Consider the following 21,950-nt stretch of genomic DNA (forward strand, 5'->3'; position numbering starts at 1 on the left):
AATGGGAGACAAAAAGGTTGTGAAATATTAACAACAAATGAGTTTTTGGGCAAATTTTATGCGAAAACCCGACAAAAAGGCAGTCCCAATGGGGTGAAGTCGCATAACTTTTTGAGACATTCAGTGTGTGTGAGTGTGTGTGTATGCAGCTAAATGGTTATGGCAAGTGGCAAGTGGCATTAATGTGTTACATTATGGATTTGCTGATAGGCGTTTGCATTCACTCAATAACACATTCGCATGTATGTAGGCGTATGTATGTATGACACAATTAAATATGTATTAGGAGGGCAATTGATCATTTATGACGATGCAAACGAGCGCATTAGTTTAACACGTATATAAGAATTTGTCGCCATATTGTTCATATATTAAGTTAAGTATTATTATTTTCCAGAGGTGCCGTCATCGGGCGAATCAACGGGACTTTTTATTCATTGTCCCTGGCATTTACCACCGTTCGCCTCCAGCTCAATAGTGCGTACACTAACGCCAACAACAAGTTCATGCACCGTAGCTGCAATAAATGCTAGCAGGAATATGGACAATCCAATTACACATTATAACGGTGTTTACGCTTTACCAGTACAACTGTTAGCCAATGCTACAAAGACTTTAGACCACACACTCCCTCAGACCGAGCTACAACCCTTCCAGTTGGAGCATTTGGAATATATCAAATCAATTAATTCGACTTTGTTTGCGCAAATCGAGGAAAATAGCTCCTTGAGTGCTCAACTGACAATTGACAAGTTACCGAGTTTATTTGACAGTTTATATAAACAAACGAATGGAAATTATATAAGAAAAGAATTGCTTAATAAGGCGTATCAGAATAAGACTACAGAGGCAAGTGGAATCATTGCAAAAGCCGGGGAGCCTCTAGCATCTCAACAGGTGTTCGAAGCGTTCCGTTCCAATAGTGCAACGACACTGACTATACCAAACGTGCGTCTAAGATCCAGCGAAAGTCGAAATGACTCCCAAGTCCCCATGAGCTGGTCAGATCCTGAACGTGCGAACAAAGTCAATGGCAATGTTTCTTTAACTGCCCTAACCAATATACAGATCCAAACGACGCCATCAACTTCGACACAGCAAATGTCAGAGCTATTTCTGCAACCATCATTACTACCTCAACGCATGCTTCAGTTCTCACAGACCCCGGCCGTTGCGTCTAACATAAGGGTACCCAACTTGGGGCAATCATATCATGATAATTATCATAATCAATATAGAGACCGAATGTCTAACAATACTGACACCTTGGTCTCGACCTCCGAATCTCTACAATCTTATAAATCCATATCAGAGCAACAATCTCCACTACACAAAGTTGAGTTACAAAGCAAGAGTACAATAACAGGTCCTTTATCGTACAGAAATAGCCCAACCAACGACAACTCAACAGCAACAAATGTGTCAACGGGAACGTTCACAACAGCTTCGACGGAGATGAAAGCACAACCAGCAACAATAGCAACAATGGCAACACTAATTAATACGCTTCAACCTTCATATATTTCCCTACCTCACACATCATCAACTCCAACTCCAATGTTCGCGCATCGGAATCCACCCTCACCACCACCCCAGGCCCCTAAATACGACAGAGATTGGAAAGTAGAAGAAACGTCATCTCACGAGACGTCTACATTGGCGCTGCCGTCATACGTTAGAAAGTCATTAACCCAGAATGCCAACAACATTCATGGTGCCGCGTCTAACGACCAAACGGCGAGACTTTCTCAACTAACGAACATCCACAAACACATACACACCCACAGCCAGGACCACGGCCATGCTCACAATAAAATCAAAAGCAAGCAGAAACAAAGGCAAAAGCAAAAACAAAAATCGAAACAAAAGCAAACGGACTATCAACGGGAGCACGTTACTTACACATCCTTAGGATACACCAGCAATGGAGAGCAATTGTTCGTGCGGCATTTCCACGAGAGAGATCGTCTCATACGAGAGCATCAATTAAAACATCGCATATGCAACACCTTCAGTGCTAACGGCGACGATTTTGATGGCGATGGTGATGGACGCGGTCGGCCAGCAACAACACAACACAAAGCGACGACGACAGCGTGTCTGGGGTCAGCCGGAACCCGTGGAAGCCTTGAAAGTGTCGCTGTGGCCACAACAAAGACCAAATCGACTGTTGCTGGTGAAGCTGCGAATGGCATTGCCTTTGTTAATAACGCTCACACTAATTCTAATTGGTATGGTGTCTGCCGTAGTGTTGATGACATTGCGCCGCAAGTGGACCAAGACCGAACCAAGCGAGCGGCAGCGACAGTGGGTGCACTGGTTGGCGTTCGCAGCGACGACACCGATGCTTTGAGGGATGATTCGCGGCGATTCGAGGAAATGACGACACGAGACAATGCAGACATCGCAACGGCCACAGACACGTCCCCCAAAGTCAGGGAGCAGTGCGCGCCCAACCCGAAGGTGACGAAACAAAGTAGTGCGAATATTCAAATGGCAGGTGAGTGAAGCGTTGAATGCACAAATGAGTAAGAAATCTGACACGAGCCCACTAATGAAGTAAACGAAATGCGGGCGGGGGATGCGTAATTTTTATACTCTCGCAACAAAAGTTGCTAAAGAGAGTATTATAGTTTTGTCCACATAACGGTTGTTTGTAAGTCCTAAACTAAACGAGTTATATATACCAAAGTGATCAGGGTGAAGAGTGGAGTTCAAATCCGAATGTCTGTCTGTCCGTCCGTGCAAGCTGTAACTTGAGTAAAAATTGAGATATCTTAATGAAACTTGGAACACGTGTTCCTTGGCACCATAAGAAGGTTAAGTTCGAAGATGGGCGGAATCGGACCACTGCCACGCCCACAAAATGGCGATAACCAAAAACACATAAAGAGCTATAACTAAGCCATAAATAAAGTTATGAAAATAAAATTTGGAACATAGGATCGCATTAGGGAGGGGCACATTTGAATGTAATTTTTTTGAAAGAGTGGGCATGACCCCACCCCCAAATAGGTTTTTTGTATATATCTTGCAAACCAATAAAGCTATATAAACCAAACTTTCTGCAGTCGTTTCTTTTAGCCTTTTCCTTATACAGTCTAAAAATGAATGGAATCGGATAATAACCACGCCCACCTCCCATACAAAGGTTAGGTTGAAAATGACTAAAAGTGCGTTAACTCACTAACGAGAAACGTCAGAAACACCGAATTTTACATAAGAAATGGCAGAAGGAAGGTGCACTGAGAGTTTTTTACAAAATGTAAAATGGGCGTGGCTTCGCCCACTTATGGGTCAAAAACCATATCTCAAGAACTACTCGACAGATTTCAATAAAATTCGGTATATAATATTTTCTGGACACCCTGATAACACTAGTGGAATATGGGCGAAATCGGTTCACAACTACGCCTACTTCCCATATAACTCAATTTTGAGTCCTTCTGATTCGTTCACTTTATAATGTATACATACATATCAAACATGAAGAACTCAGTGCCTAAGGGTAATTTTTCACCGAAAATATAGGTAATTCTCTAAATAAATTGCGAGAGTATAAAATGTTCGGTTGCACCCGAACTTAGCCTTTCCTTACTTGTTTTATATAAATTTGTTATTATGCATAAGTGCCGTTATTCGAGTGCCGTCACAGTAAATTATACGATACAACTTTATATAAGTAGGAGAGTAATTATAATTTACTTATTTACAATTATCAATGTGTAAATGAACCCAGCTTCATAGGGTTTCCAAACAGCCTTTCAAGATATGCAATGCAAAAAAAAATCAATTGAAACAATTATTGTTGGGTTTAAAATGCAAGAAATGTCTACTGTTCTTATTCACTTAAATAATTCTTGAACAACGAACGCAAATCGTGCAAATTTAAATTGGTTTACTCGGTCCACTGGTGGCAAGAGATTCCGCCCTAAATATCACTCCGCATTTCTACTTGCACAACCTGTTCAATTTTTGCGAGAACACAAAAACACTTGTCTGCTAACACAACTAACACCACCGAAGGTGTGGACCAGGCGCAGTACCAACGCACAAGCACCGCTATGTGGGTGTGTGTTTGCGTTCGAGGCTAATCAAAGTCCATTACATGTGGAAAATATGAATTTACACCGTGCATAAACAACATGCGTAAACAATTTCAACCATTTTAATGCCCCTCAGCCATTTTTTACTTAATGGAATTTAAAACCACTTTGGTTGCGGGTATCCCAAAATATTTTATTGAGTAATAACACGAAAAAATGTACTCACCACCCCCGCCCGCAGTGTTTATCTGCACCCAAAGTGAGTGAGTGTAACCTTTGACATGACCAACGACTTTAAAGTCCCTGTAAGGCAACGCACTAATACACGCTCGTGAATGTACTCGCATCACTCTCGTACCGTGTACCGTATGCATGCATGCATGAGCAAGTAAATTCATGGCATTTGACAGCAGCCTCATGGAGATGGCAAGCCAAGACCAGGAGCACCCCCTCGTAAGGTTTCACAAAAAGTTCAAAAGTTTCGAATACTCGCATTGGTGAGATTTACGACGAGGCACGAGCATACCACTGATGGTGGTTACCCACCCACCGGCACACTCGCAAGTGGAGCGCTGCTGCCAAGAGGGTGCCGGTGTGTGTGTGTGTGTAAGATTTGAAAGTTCGGGGAGGTTGCTTTCTTTGTTAATAGGACAAAGGTGGCGGTAAAAATCTAAATCCAATAAAATCACTTTAAAAGGTATAAAGAATGAAATCATAAATTCCACCCATAAGTAAATGTGCAGAAATTGGATTTATTCTCATGTCTTTGTGATACGCTTGATTTTCGAATCGTGTCAACGGGGAGTTTGCATGGAGAAAAACAGCTTATAGAAGCTTTGGAAAACAAGAGATTTACTCCTCAAGTACATACTAATGCAGTTATCTGTATATTTGTATACGTTTATTATATATGTACATATAGAGGGCAAATGTTTCATATGCTTTATTTTTCGAATTTTATTACTTCATTTTTACATTTTTCATTGACATATTTATAAACGGTATGGCAACACTTCATAAATTAAGTCCATATACAAAACTGTTTCCGCCAAATAATTGTAATTATAGAGGAGAAACTACGTTTAGTTCAAGACAACATAAAAAAATCAAAAAATTGTATTTTGTTATTAACATCTTTCAAGGCGTCATAACCCTTAAGATCTCCATTTCTCCGATTACATCAAAGCTCACATACCAAACAAGAGAATACACGCGACTCAATGCCAAGCCAAGGAGGCTCTATTTATATTTATAATAGCTTATGAAAAACCGTTACAAAGTACTATTTTCCAAATCAAAATTTTTATTTAGCAAAATGGCAAATTTCTCATAGTTTTAATTGAAAAAAACATACATTAAAGGGTACTAAATCACGCATTTTTCACTCGTCCCAGCAATGTGTGAGAAAAAATTTACGAAAATACGTTAAATTTAGCAAAATTGCAAATGTTTAACTATGTGCCTATGAGCAAGTCGTAGTCATGGACCCTTTTCAGTGACAGCTGAGCCCTTAAAACATTTTACCTATACGAGTATGGCACCGCTTTCTCCGCTCAAAATTGCGATGGGATTTTTTGACTATTTTCATTATTATTATTTTTTGCTTTTTCTGTAACGCATTTTTTATATTTTTCCACCAAAAAAATATCTGCATGAAATGTCGCAAGTTTTACGGAAAAAAACTGTAAATTTAAAGTGTAGGGTCGCATAGTACCGCTCATTTTTTTTACCTCCACTAACGATTGTGCGGTAGTTTGTTGTTGTTGTAAAATGTACTTTTTGGCGCAGTTACGGTATTCGATTTGTTATTTTTTAAGGGTGGAAACAACCCTCAGCCTTGTAACCCTCTATAAGCCGTCGATGATCTTGCGTAATCTTTGCTATGTTTGTCTCCTCGGCTATTGTTCCTACTTCGTGCACGATCGCTGATTGCATTAGAATTTTCAATTTTTACCCTTGAATTTGCTTTAAAAAATGCCTGAAAATTTTTATGCGCAAAAAGAAGAAATCAAAAGAAAAAATTAAAAAAAAAAAAACGAAAAACAATAATAAGACGAAATGGGGAGAGCCATTAGTCGGTTTCGAAGTTGATTGTATAGCAAAGCAGAGAAATCAATAAATGGTAATAAATAATCAATTCAGTATGCCAAGTTGTGAAAAGAGGAAGTTAAGGACCTTAATTTGGGATTAAATCTCTTTTTGCGCTCTCACCAAAACACCATGTTTCCGTTACAATTGTTCGCGTATTTCTTCAACACAAAACAAAGCACAGTGTCTTCTGTAGTTTCGCCTGTTTTTTGCGGGCAAATAAAGAATGCGCAAGGGTTTCACAGCAAATGCACTCTTTTCTCCAAATTGCACATGTTTAATAATCTTTAAGACACACACTACTGCAATATAATGTTATATGCTATACTCGTATAATTATAATCCATATATATGTATGTATGTATCTGTTAAATGTACAAGCCGATACTTGGGTGCTGTTTTATAGATATTGAGTATGTTTTGCGCGCGAATTCTACTTTAACGGCTGGAGTTGATGCCAGGTGTGAAGCAGCTATCAACGCTAAAGGATTGTCTACTCGCCAAACTGATTTGAGAGTTTCTTTCTGCTAAACAACTAAGTATTAGTTTACATGGCAAGATATTACAATAAAAGAATCCGTTGGTGTGTTACCCCTAGTATAGTCGTAGTAGTTGTCCATAAAACGAATAGTTTAATAGTTAACTTATAATTACAAGCTCGAAAGGGTCGGATATACATATTAATGAAGAGATTTATAATATAACCAAACTCTTAATATACACTAAGCATACCAATAATTTGTTTGCCCCAAATAATCCGCACAACACTCGTAGTATACAACAGGTGACTAAGTGGTAGCGAAAAGCTGGTAAAGGTTAAAGAGAATAATATATTTTCTTTAAAGAATAACAATAAGTAAATTCGGAATCAAACGACAGTTGCTAATTGCATACAACAATGGCTCAAATGTTATTGGATACAAAAACTAAAGTAAATTTTAGACTTAGGTTAGGTTTGATCCCGCTAAGTCTAATAATTGTTTAAATCGTGTAAGCCTTTAATGCAACTATGTATATAAAGTTCATATGTAAATATATCGTATATATCTTTGACAGTCTTTTACAATAAACACACAGAATTCAATGTTAATAATTCTGAACTCAACACTTGGGGAAGTTAGAGAACGACACAGGAACTCGCTGCTTGAAAATGTAATGTACGCTTTCGGCATATAAATGCTAAGCAATTAATGGAGAAATTACTCACAAAAGCATACCATAATATATGTAAATATGGCACTGAAGGCAGAGAGCACTATTCTAGTTTTTACGCTACGAAAATTGTTCGAAAATCTATAAAGTGGAACTAGTCAGAAAAATACTAGTCTGCAACTCGAATTAAATAATTACAAACCAAATTAAAACAATGAATTTTGCCTTCGTTCCGAAATTGAACTGTTTCGAAACAAAATCGGTCAACGCGCTTCGGGTCAACTCAAATGGACCAGTGCTTTCTATGGAAAGCGATAGATGGCTTACGTTTCTTACTAGTCGCAAGGCAGTTGATTTTGCTGCAGGGTTTTTACACACATACGCCCATGTACGAGTATTGGCAACATAAGTCCTTGCTCAGCAATTCTAATTCTAATTCGTCTCCCCTAATACTTTGAGTATTTATGATGATTTCCATGTATTTAAATTCGTTGCAGTTCGCTTTAGTTTGATTCATGTCTGTTCGGCGGCGAGTATTCATGTAAATCTGCCGACTTCGTACGCACCCTATTCGCAAAAGGCCAAGCGAAAATCTCCCTTTTGGCGCAGCGCGTTCTCAAGTTCGGAATGTGTCCATTCATTTGCGTTCACTTCGTTTGTTTTCTTGATTAATTTCCACACGATACAAACACGAATACACCCACACATGACTGCCACACACGATTTCATACATACATACATACATATGTACATATGTATATGTTGGCAAGTATCTGCATACATACATCCACACTCACCACAGGTCAATGCAATTGTAATCTCGTGCGTGGAAACGCGTTTGCTTAGCATTATCCTGTTGAAGCTTTCAGGCAACGTTCTCCATCTTCGCCACATATATGCACTTGTGTGTGTGTGTGTATGTATTTAAGTGTGTAAACAAATCCTGTACGTATGTGTGTTTGTGCTTCGCCATGCATGCTGTCTGGCGTGCGTCTGTTTTTGGCAATAATCAAGTTGCACGTTGCTTAGATCCCTCACCTCTCACCTTCCCACTCACTTGCGACCAGTCACAGCGAGTTTTGTGACAACTTTAATCAGCAGCCAAATGTGCGCCGAGTTTGGTGAACTTTCTGAACGAATTTACCTCAATTCATCGCAAGAGGGTGGACAGTATGCCAAAAACAATTTGCCTACATGAAAGGAAATGTAAATTCGCCGACTTCGGATGTGGGAGCTCCAGTTGCCAATTGCCAGTTGACAGGCCTCAGGATGAAGAACATACACAAGTGAGTTTCACATGGCAAATATACGACATACATATGTATAGATACATATACATACATATATATAATGATGTCTGCAAGTGTCCGCATTGAAACTTCGATTGAAAGTGATTTGTAGTTAATTTTCGAATTCTAAAACTGGATCTTACTCCTATGGCTATGAAAATAATTCACTGTGAGGATACAGGGCGATAGTTCTATCGGCAGATAGATATGACCTTAATACCGTCCATGGTCGGATGTTTAATTCCTGCCCGTCAACGTGTCTAAATAATAGAAATAGTTTCTCTTTAATGGAGGCAATGTTAAAGCGCTCTAAAACTTGGCTTCTTCAAAGATGATTGAAAAGTAGTGAAACTAAAAGCGGGCTGTCAAACACCCAACAATGGCTATAGTGATGAGATCGATTTTTGAACCGCTTACTTTATTGTGCTATGCTATAAGAAGAGGGCCGTCTGCAGACCTGGCAAATTCCAATGTTTATCGAATAAATATAATATGTTTATAAACGCTTCGAATATAATTATAAAACATGTGACGTATGTAAAAATATGTAAGATTATCTGCCAATGGAGCGATTTTGGTTACGTGACGGAACGGTTCATGGACCATCGACAAGAGGTGCCTGACCTTATACGCATAACAACAACACATGCTTATTTTTGTACTTGTTCATAATCTTTCCACGCGTTTTGCTGCAGTATTAAGTTCCAGTTAAACGATTGTGGGATACTCAATGATTATGTTAATAGACATACCGTTACAATTATGAGTATATAGAAAGACCAGCATACTTATGTAAATGACTTCTTTAATAGATACAATTACCAAAATGAAGTGCAATGACATATTAATCAATATTTAGACATACTATTGCAATTAGTATTTATATGTATCAGTCCAAAACGCTTGCCGAACGTTGTTGTTGTTGGACACAGTAGGACTCTAATTTCGAGTGTATGAGTTCAACAAGATGAGGTCTTCTGCTGACCAGTTCATTGACAATTCGGAGGGATTTACACAACTCAGTTCAATAACTTGACGTTTCATATTACAAATACAAGGCATTCTTCAAATTACACATATTTACAGGTTAGAACTTGTACTGGTTTGCATAATAAAATCAATTATCAATGAAGAACTCTCGGGAACTCAGCAATTGCTTTAGCTAACAACAGACTTATTTGTAGACTAGCGGTTCTAGGTCACACTCTTTATTTCAAATACGCTTTTTCGATAAAACTATCGGATACCTCTAAAGAACATTCTTGAACGAATCTATATATTCAGTGTAAAGTCAAAAGCCTCAAAAGTCTATTCAAATGCATTAGTGTGTATTTAAAAAAGTGGAATATAACGAATGTACGTAAATATACACGTTTGAGCACTTATACATACTTACATACATATTTACACATGTCGTTGAATTAACTGAGAAAATCAATAAAGAACACCTTTACGCTCGCCATTCAGCAGCTTCAATTATTTAAGCATCTCCAGCAGTACTTGAAAGGGCCACCGCAACAACGATAACAACAACAACATTGGCAATTGCAGATTTTACGTTTTATTGCTATGAAAAACGACTCAATTACTTTGATGCTTTATGCATAAGCCACACCCATTCTCATAAATGCGAGCAAACACACACAAACGAGCGCGTATGTAAATACTTCTACAACAAATACATATACGTTTATGTATGCACATAAATGGGGAGCCGATTTGCTGCCACAATGTATGAAAGCCGCTGCAATTGGGGATCCGCATATGCCGCCGACCTGCATCCCTCCAACACCAACGGCCGCTGCAAGCCATCATGAGCGGCACGTCAACGGTGGAGCTCGCAAAGAGGCCATGCCATACTCCTTATGCTAATCGCGATACCGCAAGCGTCCACGTAATGTGCTGAGTGAAAGAGCAAAACCGGTGACCGATGCACACACACACACACACACCTCCACAATTGCACGCCTATTAGCATCGTTTCGAATGAACGGTCTTTACATGCAGAGAGCTTAAGGGGAGCACGAAGAATTCCAATTAGAATGCAGGCGAGCAGCGAGCAGCAACAAAGATGCAACACAGCAGCATGAAATACGTTCCACAGAAATGCAACTCGAACACTCGTTTGTGTAGTTGTAATGCGGCCAGAGTATATGAGAAAGAGCGCTTAAACGATTGAGTAACCAAAAGTTAGAGAGCCAGAGCTAGAGAGAGAGATTGAGAGAGCGAGCAGACATGAGGAGAAGTGTTACTGAGTGCAGTGCCACTCACCACTCGAGTCGAATACGGTGGCTAGAGAAAGGACGAATGCAAAGCAATGGAGTGCAGAACACTCTCAAGGCTGAGCGCTAGGACTCCATACACACGCTAGCATCCACACATATTCACTCAAATGTACGATTGGCAAATGCACCAACACAATTGCAGTCGCATTCTATGCCTGAAACGGAATTGCAAATGCGACGCTTGCACTCGGCCCAGAACGCAGCGGCGAGAGGCCGTCGCTCAAACGCTTGTACACGTTCTGAGCGCAGCGACGCCGAGCGGTTTTACATTATCATTATTTACATTTACAAAATTGGAAAATCGACTCAAATGCTTTTGTATGGCTGCAAGAAGTTGACTTGCCAAGGTAACTGGCACACACACACACTCACACATTTGAATGAATGTTATATGGCAAATGCGAGTAGATTTGTGTGTGTTTGAATGAGTGCGACGATTGTGTGGCGCGGTGCGGTGTGGTGCGGTGGCCAACTATCATCTGTGTTACGAATCAGTTGCATTTCTAATGCGCACACAGTAAGATACATTCAAGAGAGCCGGTCTCGTTGCGCGATAACCAAACGATTGGCGAATGCATTCGTCCTTAGCAAACGACGACGACAATAAAACGCGAGTTACTTGACTACACTTGGAAAAATAGAAGCGAAATTTGCATATTACATACTAGTATTTTCAATATAATAACAAACTACATCTTGAAGCTTGATAAAGTGACGTTCACCGATAAACAAAGTGACTGTGAAAGAAACTTGTGAATTTTTTAATAATATTTTAAAGTGCATAAGACATATATACACACATATAAACACACAAACGTACTGTAAGCCATGATGGTGATACAACAACAGGCACTATGGAGTGCGACGGCACAAACAACAACATCGCCCACAGCAGCCAATGAGCAGCAGTCCAATAACGAATTGCAATTGCAACAACGCATGGTGGCTAACCAAAGTCCCGAATTGTGTAACGAACGAATTTTTATTAAGACTGAACCCACAGAGTGCACACCTGAGGATCTTGAAACGTCAACAGCGGATCAACATCAGCAGAGTATGTAGCAACAATCAATAAACAAAAAAATAATAAATATCACATGTATATTGGGAAAAGTGAACGGATTTAGCACGGGTATTTAGTAAAATACTTGACTGCGTAAAACTGACATTTCTTTCTTAACTGTCTTAAAGGCATTATTTCGTATGTTATATTGCTAGAGAAAAGAATATGTATGGAAATGACTACAGTCGTTTGTAGAACTTAAATAATCTAGATCATAAGTCTACATCATAGCTTAAGCGTATTTTAAACCGCTCAGATATTTTTTTCAGCGAGCCTTCACTTTATAATGCTCGACATACTGGTTATCCACAAATAATTTATAAGAGATTTCAAGAAATTTGTAATCTTTAGTAAACAAACGAGATCTCTTAACACGATAAAATCACTAATCGGCTTGGGTGACTTTTGGTTGCACCTGAAATGCGTCCAGTTGAAAACCCAAAAATAAGCATGTAAAAACAAAAACTTAGTTGTCTAGTAAATGAACTGTAAATATTAACGACGCCCTAAGTAGCTGACTAAGGATTTATAGATTAATTATCATTCTTCATAAAAGAATGTTTCCAAGCAATCCATTCGAACTAGAGCAACCTGTTCTCAACTCAATCCGTTCAGAATTGTGAGATTTGTTGTTTCGAGGTGAGAAATGGACAAGTTCACATTTATTGCTTTGGATATTTGCATATTAGTGGTTTCGCAAATACTATTGTTAGAATCCTTTGTAGATGGGAACATGTATAATCCGCATCATTTTTTACTAAACGGCATATATTATATGTATTTAGGGCATGACAAACAAAAGACTATTAGCAAAAAATTGTGCGTGCATTATGTCTTTCACAAATGCAGAATAGTAGAATTTGTGCAGATTCTATTGTCTGCTTCCAATAAGGATGCACATGCAGAGTGTGCGGAGACCGACCAAGATGTCTCTCCCGAAATAATGTGTAAGAAATTGGTAATAAAAGTGCACAAGAATGCCCAAAAGACAACCCACCGAGCGTCTAATCATAAATAACTGTCGGTGCAGTGCAGCTGTGTTGGTTGGTAGGATATTCAAATAATGCATTGAAATACTTTGATCTCCGAGTAACGATTGCAAACTGTGCACTTCTTACCTCTCTACCTGTTCACCAGAGCAAAAACAAGTAGGAAGCCACAATATACGCACGCAAGGCGAAGAATGTGCGTGTGTGTATTTGTGATACTTTGCATGCCGAATGAATATTGTAAGAAACACGTTTGCATGACCACACTTTCCCACAATTTGAATATTGCTTTTCCTTTTTGTATTTTTGTATTTTTGTTTTTGTTTTTTTTTCCTCCCTTTGCTTGCGTTGCAATTTTTTATGGGCGAGCAGACACAAAGAAAAGTGCAGCTGATTTTGCATTTGCCGGCCGCAGAAAGACAATTAATTTCCTTATTACACAGCAAATTTATTTACGTATGTATGTATGTATGGGTGTGTGTATGTTCGTACTGAAAATGGTCAGTCAGGTAGGATTAACGCTGGCGACTAAGACTGCATACAAAGAAAATGTTCGGTAATTGCCGTTAAGTAGTGGGCACCGTGAGCACACAAATTCGCAAAGGAAAATGCCCGATCAGCGAGCTGTAAGACAACGTACCGATATATGCAGATTAGTCGACTTCTGAGCCAGAGTCAACAATTTAAGCGATAATGATGATTCGTCTCCTTTGTAAAGCAATGAATATTCAAAAACGCAACTACAACAACAAGTGTGTCATTCACCGCAAGTAACAACAACACCATCAACACTTAGGCGAGCGCAAATAAGAAACTTTCATATACTAATACTACATATGTATGTGTGTAAACATGTTTGTACATATGCATGTATGTGTGTTGAAGCATTCGTGATATATAGCGTATGAAATTCATGCATTACTTGTAAGCACGTATCCTCATAGCACTTGTAATCTGTATATGAATGTGCAAAGCAACTCTCCCTTGATAATAGATAAACCAACCGAAATTCCGAGTGAAATTCGTAAAAAATAGCAGATTGTTTGCGCTTTTTTCCCACTTTCTTCTTCTTTGCCTTTATGCATACGTTTGTGTTGCGTCTATTGCTTTCTTCTTTTTCTTTTATTTTTTTTTTTTTTTGGAGACAGTAATCTGTATATTTATATTTGGAAATGACCAGTGTACATTATGCCCGTATGCATATATTGTCGTAAAAATATAGGTACCCAGCGAAACTATGGTCCATTGCACGGCTTTGTCCTTTTTTGTTTACACCCCAGGGAGCTATAAATTTAATATCCACTCTTTGCTAAATAAGAGCAAATGCCAAAAAAATGTGCTTCTCTCTTTTTTATCACACGCTCAAATGCAGAAGATGCCTCTGCGGATAAATGCAGCTTATGCTCCACACCTCGCTCGCCGACTGGACAGGCGTTAGCACCGCCAGCGCTACACCAGTGTCCATATACAACACCCACACAAGCAAAGCAAAGCAACTGTATGTATGTGTGTGTGTATGTGGATATCTACATATGTATGTAGCTGCTTCATTGTTATTTTGCAAATATAATGTGCACTCAAATAAGGTTATTTATGACAGTAATGCATAAAGGATACGAAACACTACTGAAAGTCTTTAGGCGCTCACACATGCATACATATGCGTGTAAGCACGCACACACCGGCAGGCTTTGTAGGTGTCACTGGCAACTGGTGAACGGCGAACGGCGAACGCAGGGGAAGCAATCTACATATGTATAAATGGTATATAGCGAAAGGAAATGGAGATTTAACTAAATGCGTTGGTGATGAAATTGTAAGCACGTCGCCCAGTGACATCCACCAATTTATTTCTTGCTACTTAAATGGATACAACTACTCACATAAATACATACATATATTCGTTTTTATACACCATGCATATTTATATATAGTATATTGTATATGTGTGTATGTAGATTTACTATATTCATAAATGACGGAAATGTTGGAAAAGTCGTTTGCTGAAAATGCAAAGGATTTGCAGACCATAAGAATCTCAGATTTTTTATATGTATACTCAGATTAAAATTATCATAAATTCGATTTCATAAGACACATAAAACGACATTATTTAATACCAAATAAAATTAGTTAAATTACTTAAGAAAGAGTTTAATAAAATTTTAGACATTTTCAAAACTCATTTCATTAAAAGTTGTCCTTCGAGTCTTATTTAAGCTTTGCTTGTAATGAAATAACTCTAGAAATATTTTCCGAAACACTCTTAAAAACTGTGAACGCAGTTCGATTAAATCTTTTATCTTTCATGAAATTAAAGCCAATCAGATGTATTTCCACCGAATATCTCTTTTTTAAAGACGAAGCGTATTTTCCCCTTATCAGATCACTTTGAGCAAACTTTTGCTGATATTTGCATTCCATTTGCTTTTTTCGGTGGGTGTGAATGCATTATGCATGTCGTATATTTATATTTTTACTACATATGTATATATGTATATACATAGGTCTGTATGGTTGTGCACTCGCATGCCAAATTCACCCCATAAAAGTAACGAAATACTCGCACTAATGGACATTTTATGCCCATTTGAAGCAAAAAAGCAAAAACAAAACCAAATGCACCACAAAAAAGCAGAGTAAGAAGTTTGTCGAACACCGTGCCCCTCGTCCCTTGATCCCCAACGACGACAAACAACTGAAGCGAGAGCAGCGAAACAAATGTATAAAAACATTGCATGCAACATTCAAATTGACAAGTTAAGAAGACGTGCCATTTGCATTAAGTTTCGAATGGTACGAAAATTGTCGTAAACTCGACGAAATAGCCGTAATAGAACAACAACAACAACAACAGTCTGGTGGCAAGCGGCCAAGAGGTCATCAACATGAGCGAGAAATGCAAACAGCATCAACTCGGCCATCGCCACCACCAACGTCATCATAACAAGCACCACCACCGTCATCGCCGCCAACAACGACATAATCAGTATGGCCTCAACTACACCCCCGCAAAGATTTGTTTCCAACTCAATTCGCATTCACATTTGCCGAGAGACACATCTGCAGACTTGGACAGCATTTATTTACTTAGGATATTTGCACGGCGAACGACGGACGACAGGCGATGGACGAAAGGGCATTGAACACAGGACAGCCAGTGCACTCCGCTACACCACTGCTGGACTTTAATGAAGAGGGAAATAAGGATAATCAATAATTTGCGAAGAAACACTCGAATTGTAACTCATGGACGGCGGACAGTGGGCTACTTAACCTTTTGCCCGTTGATGGCACTTTAGATAGGAAATAAATAAGATATACTTATATATGTGCATATGTACATTTGAAAGCATGCATTTCCATATTATTGATGTTTATTTTTATTTCATCCACAGATGCATTCAATGGACACATGCGTTACTCGCCATCACCACTGCTCTCAGCATCTGGTAAGTACCGACCTGGTCAACTCCTTACATATCTATATAAAGGCATATGCATATGCGTATATATATGCATATGTATATGAATGAGCTCTGTACGCGTGCCTGTCTCGGCACTTTAATCCGTTACCTCAATTCTTTCAACATGCATCGTACTGCCATCAATCCTCCTTTCGCTAATTTTCTCACATACACACACACACACACATGAACACAGCGCCCCTGAGTATCTGCAACAGTATGGCAATACTCCGAGTATTTAGGATGTGCGACAAATGCGCCGATGAGCCGATCCCTTGCCTCTCTTGCCTCGATTTTCGCAAAGAGACACGTACGCGAAGCACGTGAATACAGAAATTTATTATCGACTTCAAGTGAGAAGTTTATTAGAGTTGGCTTGATGCTGGAATTGGTACTGCTTAGGAGCTGTAGAGGGGAGGGGAAATTCGTTACGCGTGTGTCGTGTGTGCAATTTTGAATTTGTTCTTCTCATTCTTTCGAATTTTGAGAAGGATACAAGGGCATACATTGCTCCGTCCGGCTCGTGCCAATATCCTTATTGCATTAGCTCTATTCTAAATGTTGTCGTGTAAACTCTAATCATGCACAGTCGTGTGTGTGGGCAAATTTAAAATGGAGACTTGCACGAGCACATTGAGAATTGAAACCCCCGAACCTGAACCTGAGCACGAAAGAATGCTTTCATTGTTAAAATACTGCCTAATATGGGTAATAGTTGTTTTTGTAAATAAAAAATTTATTTCAATAATTTGCTCTCAGAATTATGCAAATTTTGGTTATTTTTCGAACCAAAGCTCACACTGCAGCTGAGGAAATGAAGTAGAGAGCGTTGAGCAAGAATTTTGGCTCAAAATGCATGCAAAAATTTAGAATTATCACAAGATTAATGATTCGTTTCGAAAGTTGTGTGACGACCTCAAATATCGAACAATGACAAATATGCTCAATTATGCGTTAAATTTATGCGTGATTTTGCAATTTTCAATTTATTCTTCTTCTTCTTCTGCACTGAAATGCATGCAATAAAATTTGCAACAATCACGATCCTAATATTTTAGACGCCCCTCTGCATATGTCCAAATAATGTCATATTGGTCATCTATCTGCGAATTTGACTATCATGACCAACAACAACAACAACGACGTTTATTTATAAACTAAATTGCCTTTCGCACCAAACTTGACCCCGCGCTGCAACCCTCGTTGCTGCAGATGCAACATTCTGGTCGCTGACGTTCACAATGGCAATTTGTCACCGTGCAAAATGCGTGTTCCAAAGTGGCACAACATCGCACGCATTACACATTTCAATAGTTCAAATAACAGTTACAACAACAATGGCACAATGACAATAATTCGGCGAAATTAAAATTCCAAAGCAACCCTGTGCGCTGCAGAGGTGCTGCGTTTGGTCATCATTCTTTGTCCATCCAACTGTGAATTGTGAAGCATACATACAAGCAAACATGCCTATAAATCAGTGCAAGGCATTTAGGGGACGCAGGGTGCATCCCAGCAGTTGATCGGACTATCTCCTCACAAACTCTGTGTTGATATTATCTACTCTTCTAACCTTGTGAGTTATTTTCAAATATTTTTAATTCTTGTTTCTCTTGATTTGCAACAAATACTGCTCTGTCTACAGCAAAGACATGACAACTATGGCCAAATTCAGATTTTTCCAGCATTTCACTATTTATTAATATTATTCCACGTATATGTGTGTGTGTGTATGCATGCATGTATGTAACATTCAAATCATCCCACAACTGGCAGAGTGCCATTATCGACAACGTACGACGTGATTTCCACATACATGTTGTTGTATGTATGTATCTCTATCTGTTTGTATGTATGTTGTCCAAACACTCAAAACTAACCCCTAACCAAGCGAGGCTCAATTCATCCATCCATCTCATTATGCGCACCACACACAAAAACAAATTGCCAAATATTTCAATGATTATGCGTATATTTGGTTGAAGGTTTTAAGGTTATGTAAATTTGCCGCCATCTGACCTCTGGGCGTAAACAAATGATCAGGAGCACCCCGACTTCATTCGCACCCATGCAAATGTCATGACAGCAGTGACAATTAAAATTAAACGGTGTTTTAATCACATTGCACCACCTATTTGCTTCGCAACAACAGCAACAACAATACATATACATACAGCACATTGTAGCCTACTTCACGGGGCACAAGCATTGTTCGGAGGTCCTCGTTAGTACACACGCACACACACACACACAGGCGCATGCAAATAAACAAGCATTTAAATAACAAACCGTCAACAACAACAACAACAACAAAAAGGGTTGTCATTATTTGCTCACTTTTTACCCGCTCGCACACACAAAGCGCTCATCCGGATATGCATATAAGCAAATCATTGGCGGAATCAGTGAGCCCAATAAAAAAGAGTGCGAAGCGTAACCCTTTGCATTATATGCAAAACACCACGAAGCGGACGAGCGAGGGGCGCCGAATTCAACTGTTGCGCATTTCACAAATAAAATAAGCAAAAAAAGGCAAAATGCAAAATGCAAAGTGCTACCCTGCACTCCACCGCCAAGGCAAGGCCAATCGCAGCTCATTAATGCACCCTTTCGCGGTTTTTGCTCGAGTGCTCGTCACTTTTTACTGTTGCTTCCTTCCTTTCTACCTTTTCACACTCACTCAGCGCTCCGCTTAGGTGCGTACATTTGCCTATCAAACACACACAAGCGCACATACGATAATGCATTTATTCAAATTATAGTGTGCATATTAATGGGCACACACACACACACACACATATGTGTGGAGTGTTTGAAGGCTGCATGCTTTTATGACGCGCGGCGCTTTGGCAGTTTATGAGTAAATTAAAGGGTGTTGTAATGACGGTGTTTACCGTATTCATAAAAGCCAACGGTATTGGGAGTTGCGTGAAATTAATTGAGGTTTTATTGGAGTTGGCGCGTGCCAAAGTGGTTTGTTGACGTTGCTCTTGTTAACCATTCTTTGTTTGTGTACATACTCATAATCATACTTAAAAAAATGATATGGATTATTAATTTATATGCATTTAATTGGCTTGAACACCCAAATTTTTTAAAGTGGAAGGTGTTACAATTTGTATACAAACACACATACACACTTGCTTATATATATGCATAAGTATATTCAATAGAGATTTCAAAATTTGAATAGTAGTAGAATGAACATCGAACATGAAATATAAAGATTTAAGGAATTTAAAATCCATTTCGGACTGTTACTAGATCGTTATTTGGATATTTTGAACTATTTCGCTCACATGGTCCTCTAGAGTGAACTTGATCATGATTTGTCCGCATAAATATAGGGAATATAGAAGGGTCGTCTGAAAAAACTTAAAAATTAAACTTAAATTTAATAAAAAGCAGCATCCTTAGCTGTACATTTTTATGAGTAATCGGAGTAAACAGTTGTAAATTCAATGAGAGCTTCACATATCCAACCCTCATTCCATTGAAGCTTGATTGGAATGCCCCAACCATCACATACATAATATGTCTGTGTGTAGTCGAAAAATTTTAGTAACTGCATGATGTTTACAATCAATTCCAATGAATAATTAAAATGAATCATAACAAATAACTAAGCGATATACGAATATAAACATGTAAATACGTGTGTGTATGTGTATGTGAGTATGCATAGTAGAAGAACAATTGTCTATTCATCAACATCTGCTCGATGGATAGCAGAAATGCCTTGTCACTTCGTCATATTCGACTCATACATACCAGAGCGTTTGCTGCATTACTCGAATTTCCAATTGTACGAGTATTCATAATTTTCGAAAATAAAAAAAAGGAATTTCCTCATTTTTTGAAATCCTTAAACGCAGTTATATGGTTTTGTGTGTCATGTCAAACTTATGTGAAGGCCAGGCTTTGATGTGAAACCGTGACAAGCGTTTTTTTTAGAAAAATCTCTCTCTCTCTATAACTTCCGGCATGATTGATTAAACTCGCAAATAATTGATTTTATGCCTTATGTACACCATTGTATGTATGTATGAACAAATGAATGGCTGCATTTTTACGCAGATCCAGTGAATTCGATGAATTACTCCGCTGCCTGTGTGTGTGGTGTGTAAATGAGCGTTTAAACGCGTTTTTTGTCTCGACTTCCGCGGCTTTCACGTGACTTTGCACGGCTGCTGTTGCTGCTCGTAAGCTTCTTTTTATCTTGTGACGAATTAGAACTACAAATAAGGGTTAACGTCAACCAGCAATAATTAACAAGTTATGATTGATGCCAACTCTGACCGAACCCACCAAACCGATTTAATTAACAGATAGTTTTGATCCCTTTAAAGCGGCGGACAAAGGACAGTTTTTTGTTTGGCTTTAGTGTAAGGTGATCGGACGTAACTTGCATAGATCAGAGTTTGCTATTATTAGAAGGCATTAGAAGGGTTAAAAGCAAAAAGCAACCCTGCAACAAATAAAGCAAATTAGAAGAAAAAATCCCCGAACAATAAGTAAAAATTAGCAACCCGGTTTTGATAGATTTTAAATTTATAGCCGATTACGTACTGCGCCGAATCGCCCGCATTGAATGCGTGGAGCCGACTCTGCGGTCAATTATCTGCTAAAGTATCTCTGGGTTTGCATTAGTTACATTATTGCAGTGATTTTTATTGCCATTTTTTTAAAGCGCCGTTATTATTATTTTCATGGATAGTAATGTTACATTTCGATTTTTGAAACTTCTTTGTTTTTAGTTTGTATTTTTGATTCTTTTTTTTTTTATTGTGGAACTACCCCTAAGCATTCAGCGAGTGTATATATATATGTGTGTGTGTGGCACAGTGAGCGTTTAAGGCTGTGTGTATGTGTTGTACTAACGCTCGTTTGAAATTTAAAATGAAGGGTATACGTTTGATTGGTCTGTAATCAAGCGCTACAAATTATCATCCCTTCCCGGCCTTATTGTGGCTGCAGTGAGGAGGGGGTTATGCTGCGTGGTTGCATCAAAACATGAATACACACACACACATACAAGCATAGTGCCATGCTTCCCGCATTGAAAACACATTGCTTTAAATTGTGACATTTCATTTGAATCTTCCTTCATGTTTTCCCGATTCTACAGCGACGAGTGCGAAATGTCCTCGGGGGGTTTCAATTGCATTCACTTTGGTTATTCTGGTTGCATTATATCGGCCGTTGCTTACTCGGTTGTGTTCGAGGCGTTATGGGGTGAAAAGCGGCGCAGTGAAAAGGGGTGCGAATATTAAATCTTTCAAGTTCAAGTTTTCCAACAGTTGACAAAATGAAAGTTAGAGAAAATTATGATTTTCTCTTTTGTTTTATTTGTTCGCATAGAATTTCATTCCGTAGAATATTTCACAGACATACTTTGAACCGAGAGCTCACTTGAACTGTAACTCTAATTCTCAGCACAGTCGACTTTCTTACAAGAACTCACGCTGTGGAGTCTATGCGACGAGTTTTTCGCTTTGTAGCCAACACAAGGAAATCAAAAGTCTCAAGGTTAGGAATCTCATTTGAAGAAATCTCATTTAGAAATATTTA

At 38.8% G+C, this 21,950-nt stretch overlaps 1 protein-coding gene across 1 annotated transcript in view; it reads left to right on the top strand.

Moving 5' to 3' along the window:
- Nucleotides 1-21,950, top strand: part of LOC105209669 (uncharacterized) — a 43,226-nt gene that overhangs the window by 17,181 nt on the left and 4,095 nt on the right. The window contains exons 2-3 of the mRNA XM_054227243.1: nt 398-2,500; nt 16,311-16,364. Coding sequence (XP_054083218.1) covers nt 398-2,500; nt 16,311-16,364 — 2,157 coding nt within the window. The remainder of the gene's footprint in view (nt 1-397; nt 2,501-16,310; nt 16,365-21,950) is intronic.

Source organism: Zeugodacus cucurbitae, chromosome 3 (assembly GCF_028554725.1).
Source record: "Zeugodacus cucurbitae isolate PBARC_wt_2022May chromosome 3, idZeuCucr1.2, whole genome shotgun sequence".
Classification (NCBI taxonomy): domain Eukaryota; kingdom Metazoa; phylum Arthropoda; class Insecta; order Diptera; family Tephritidae; genus Zeugodacus; species Zeugodacus cucurbitae.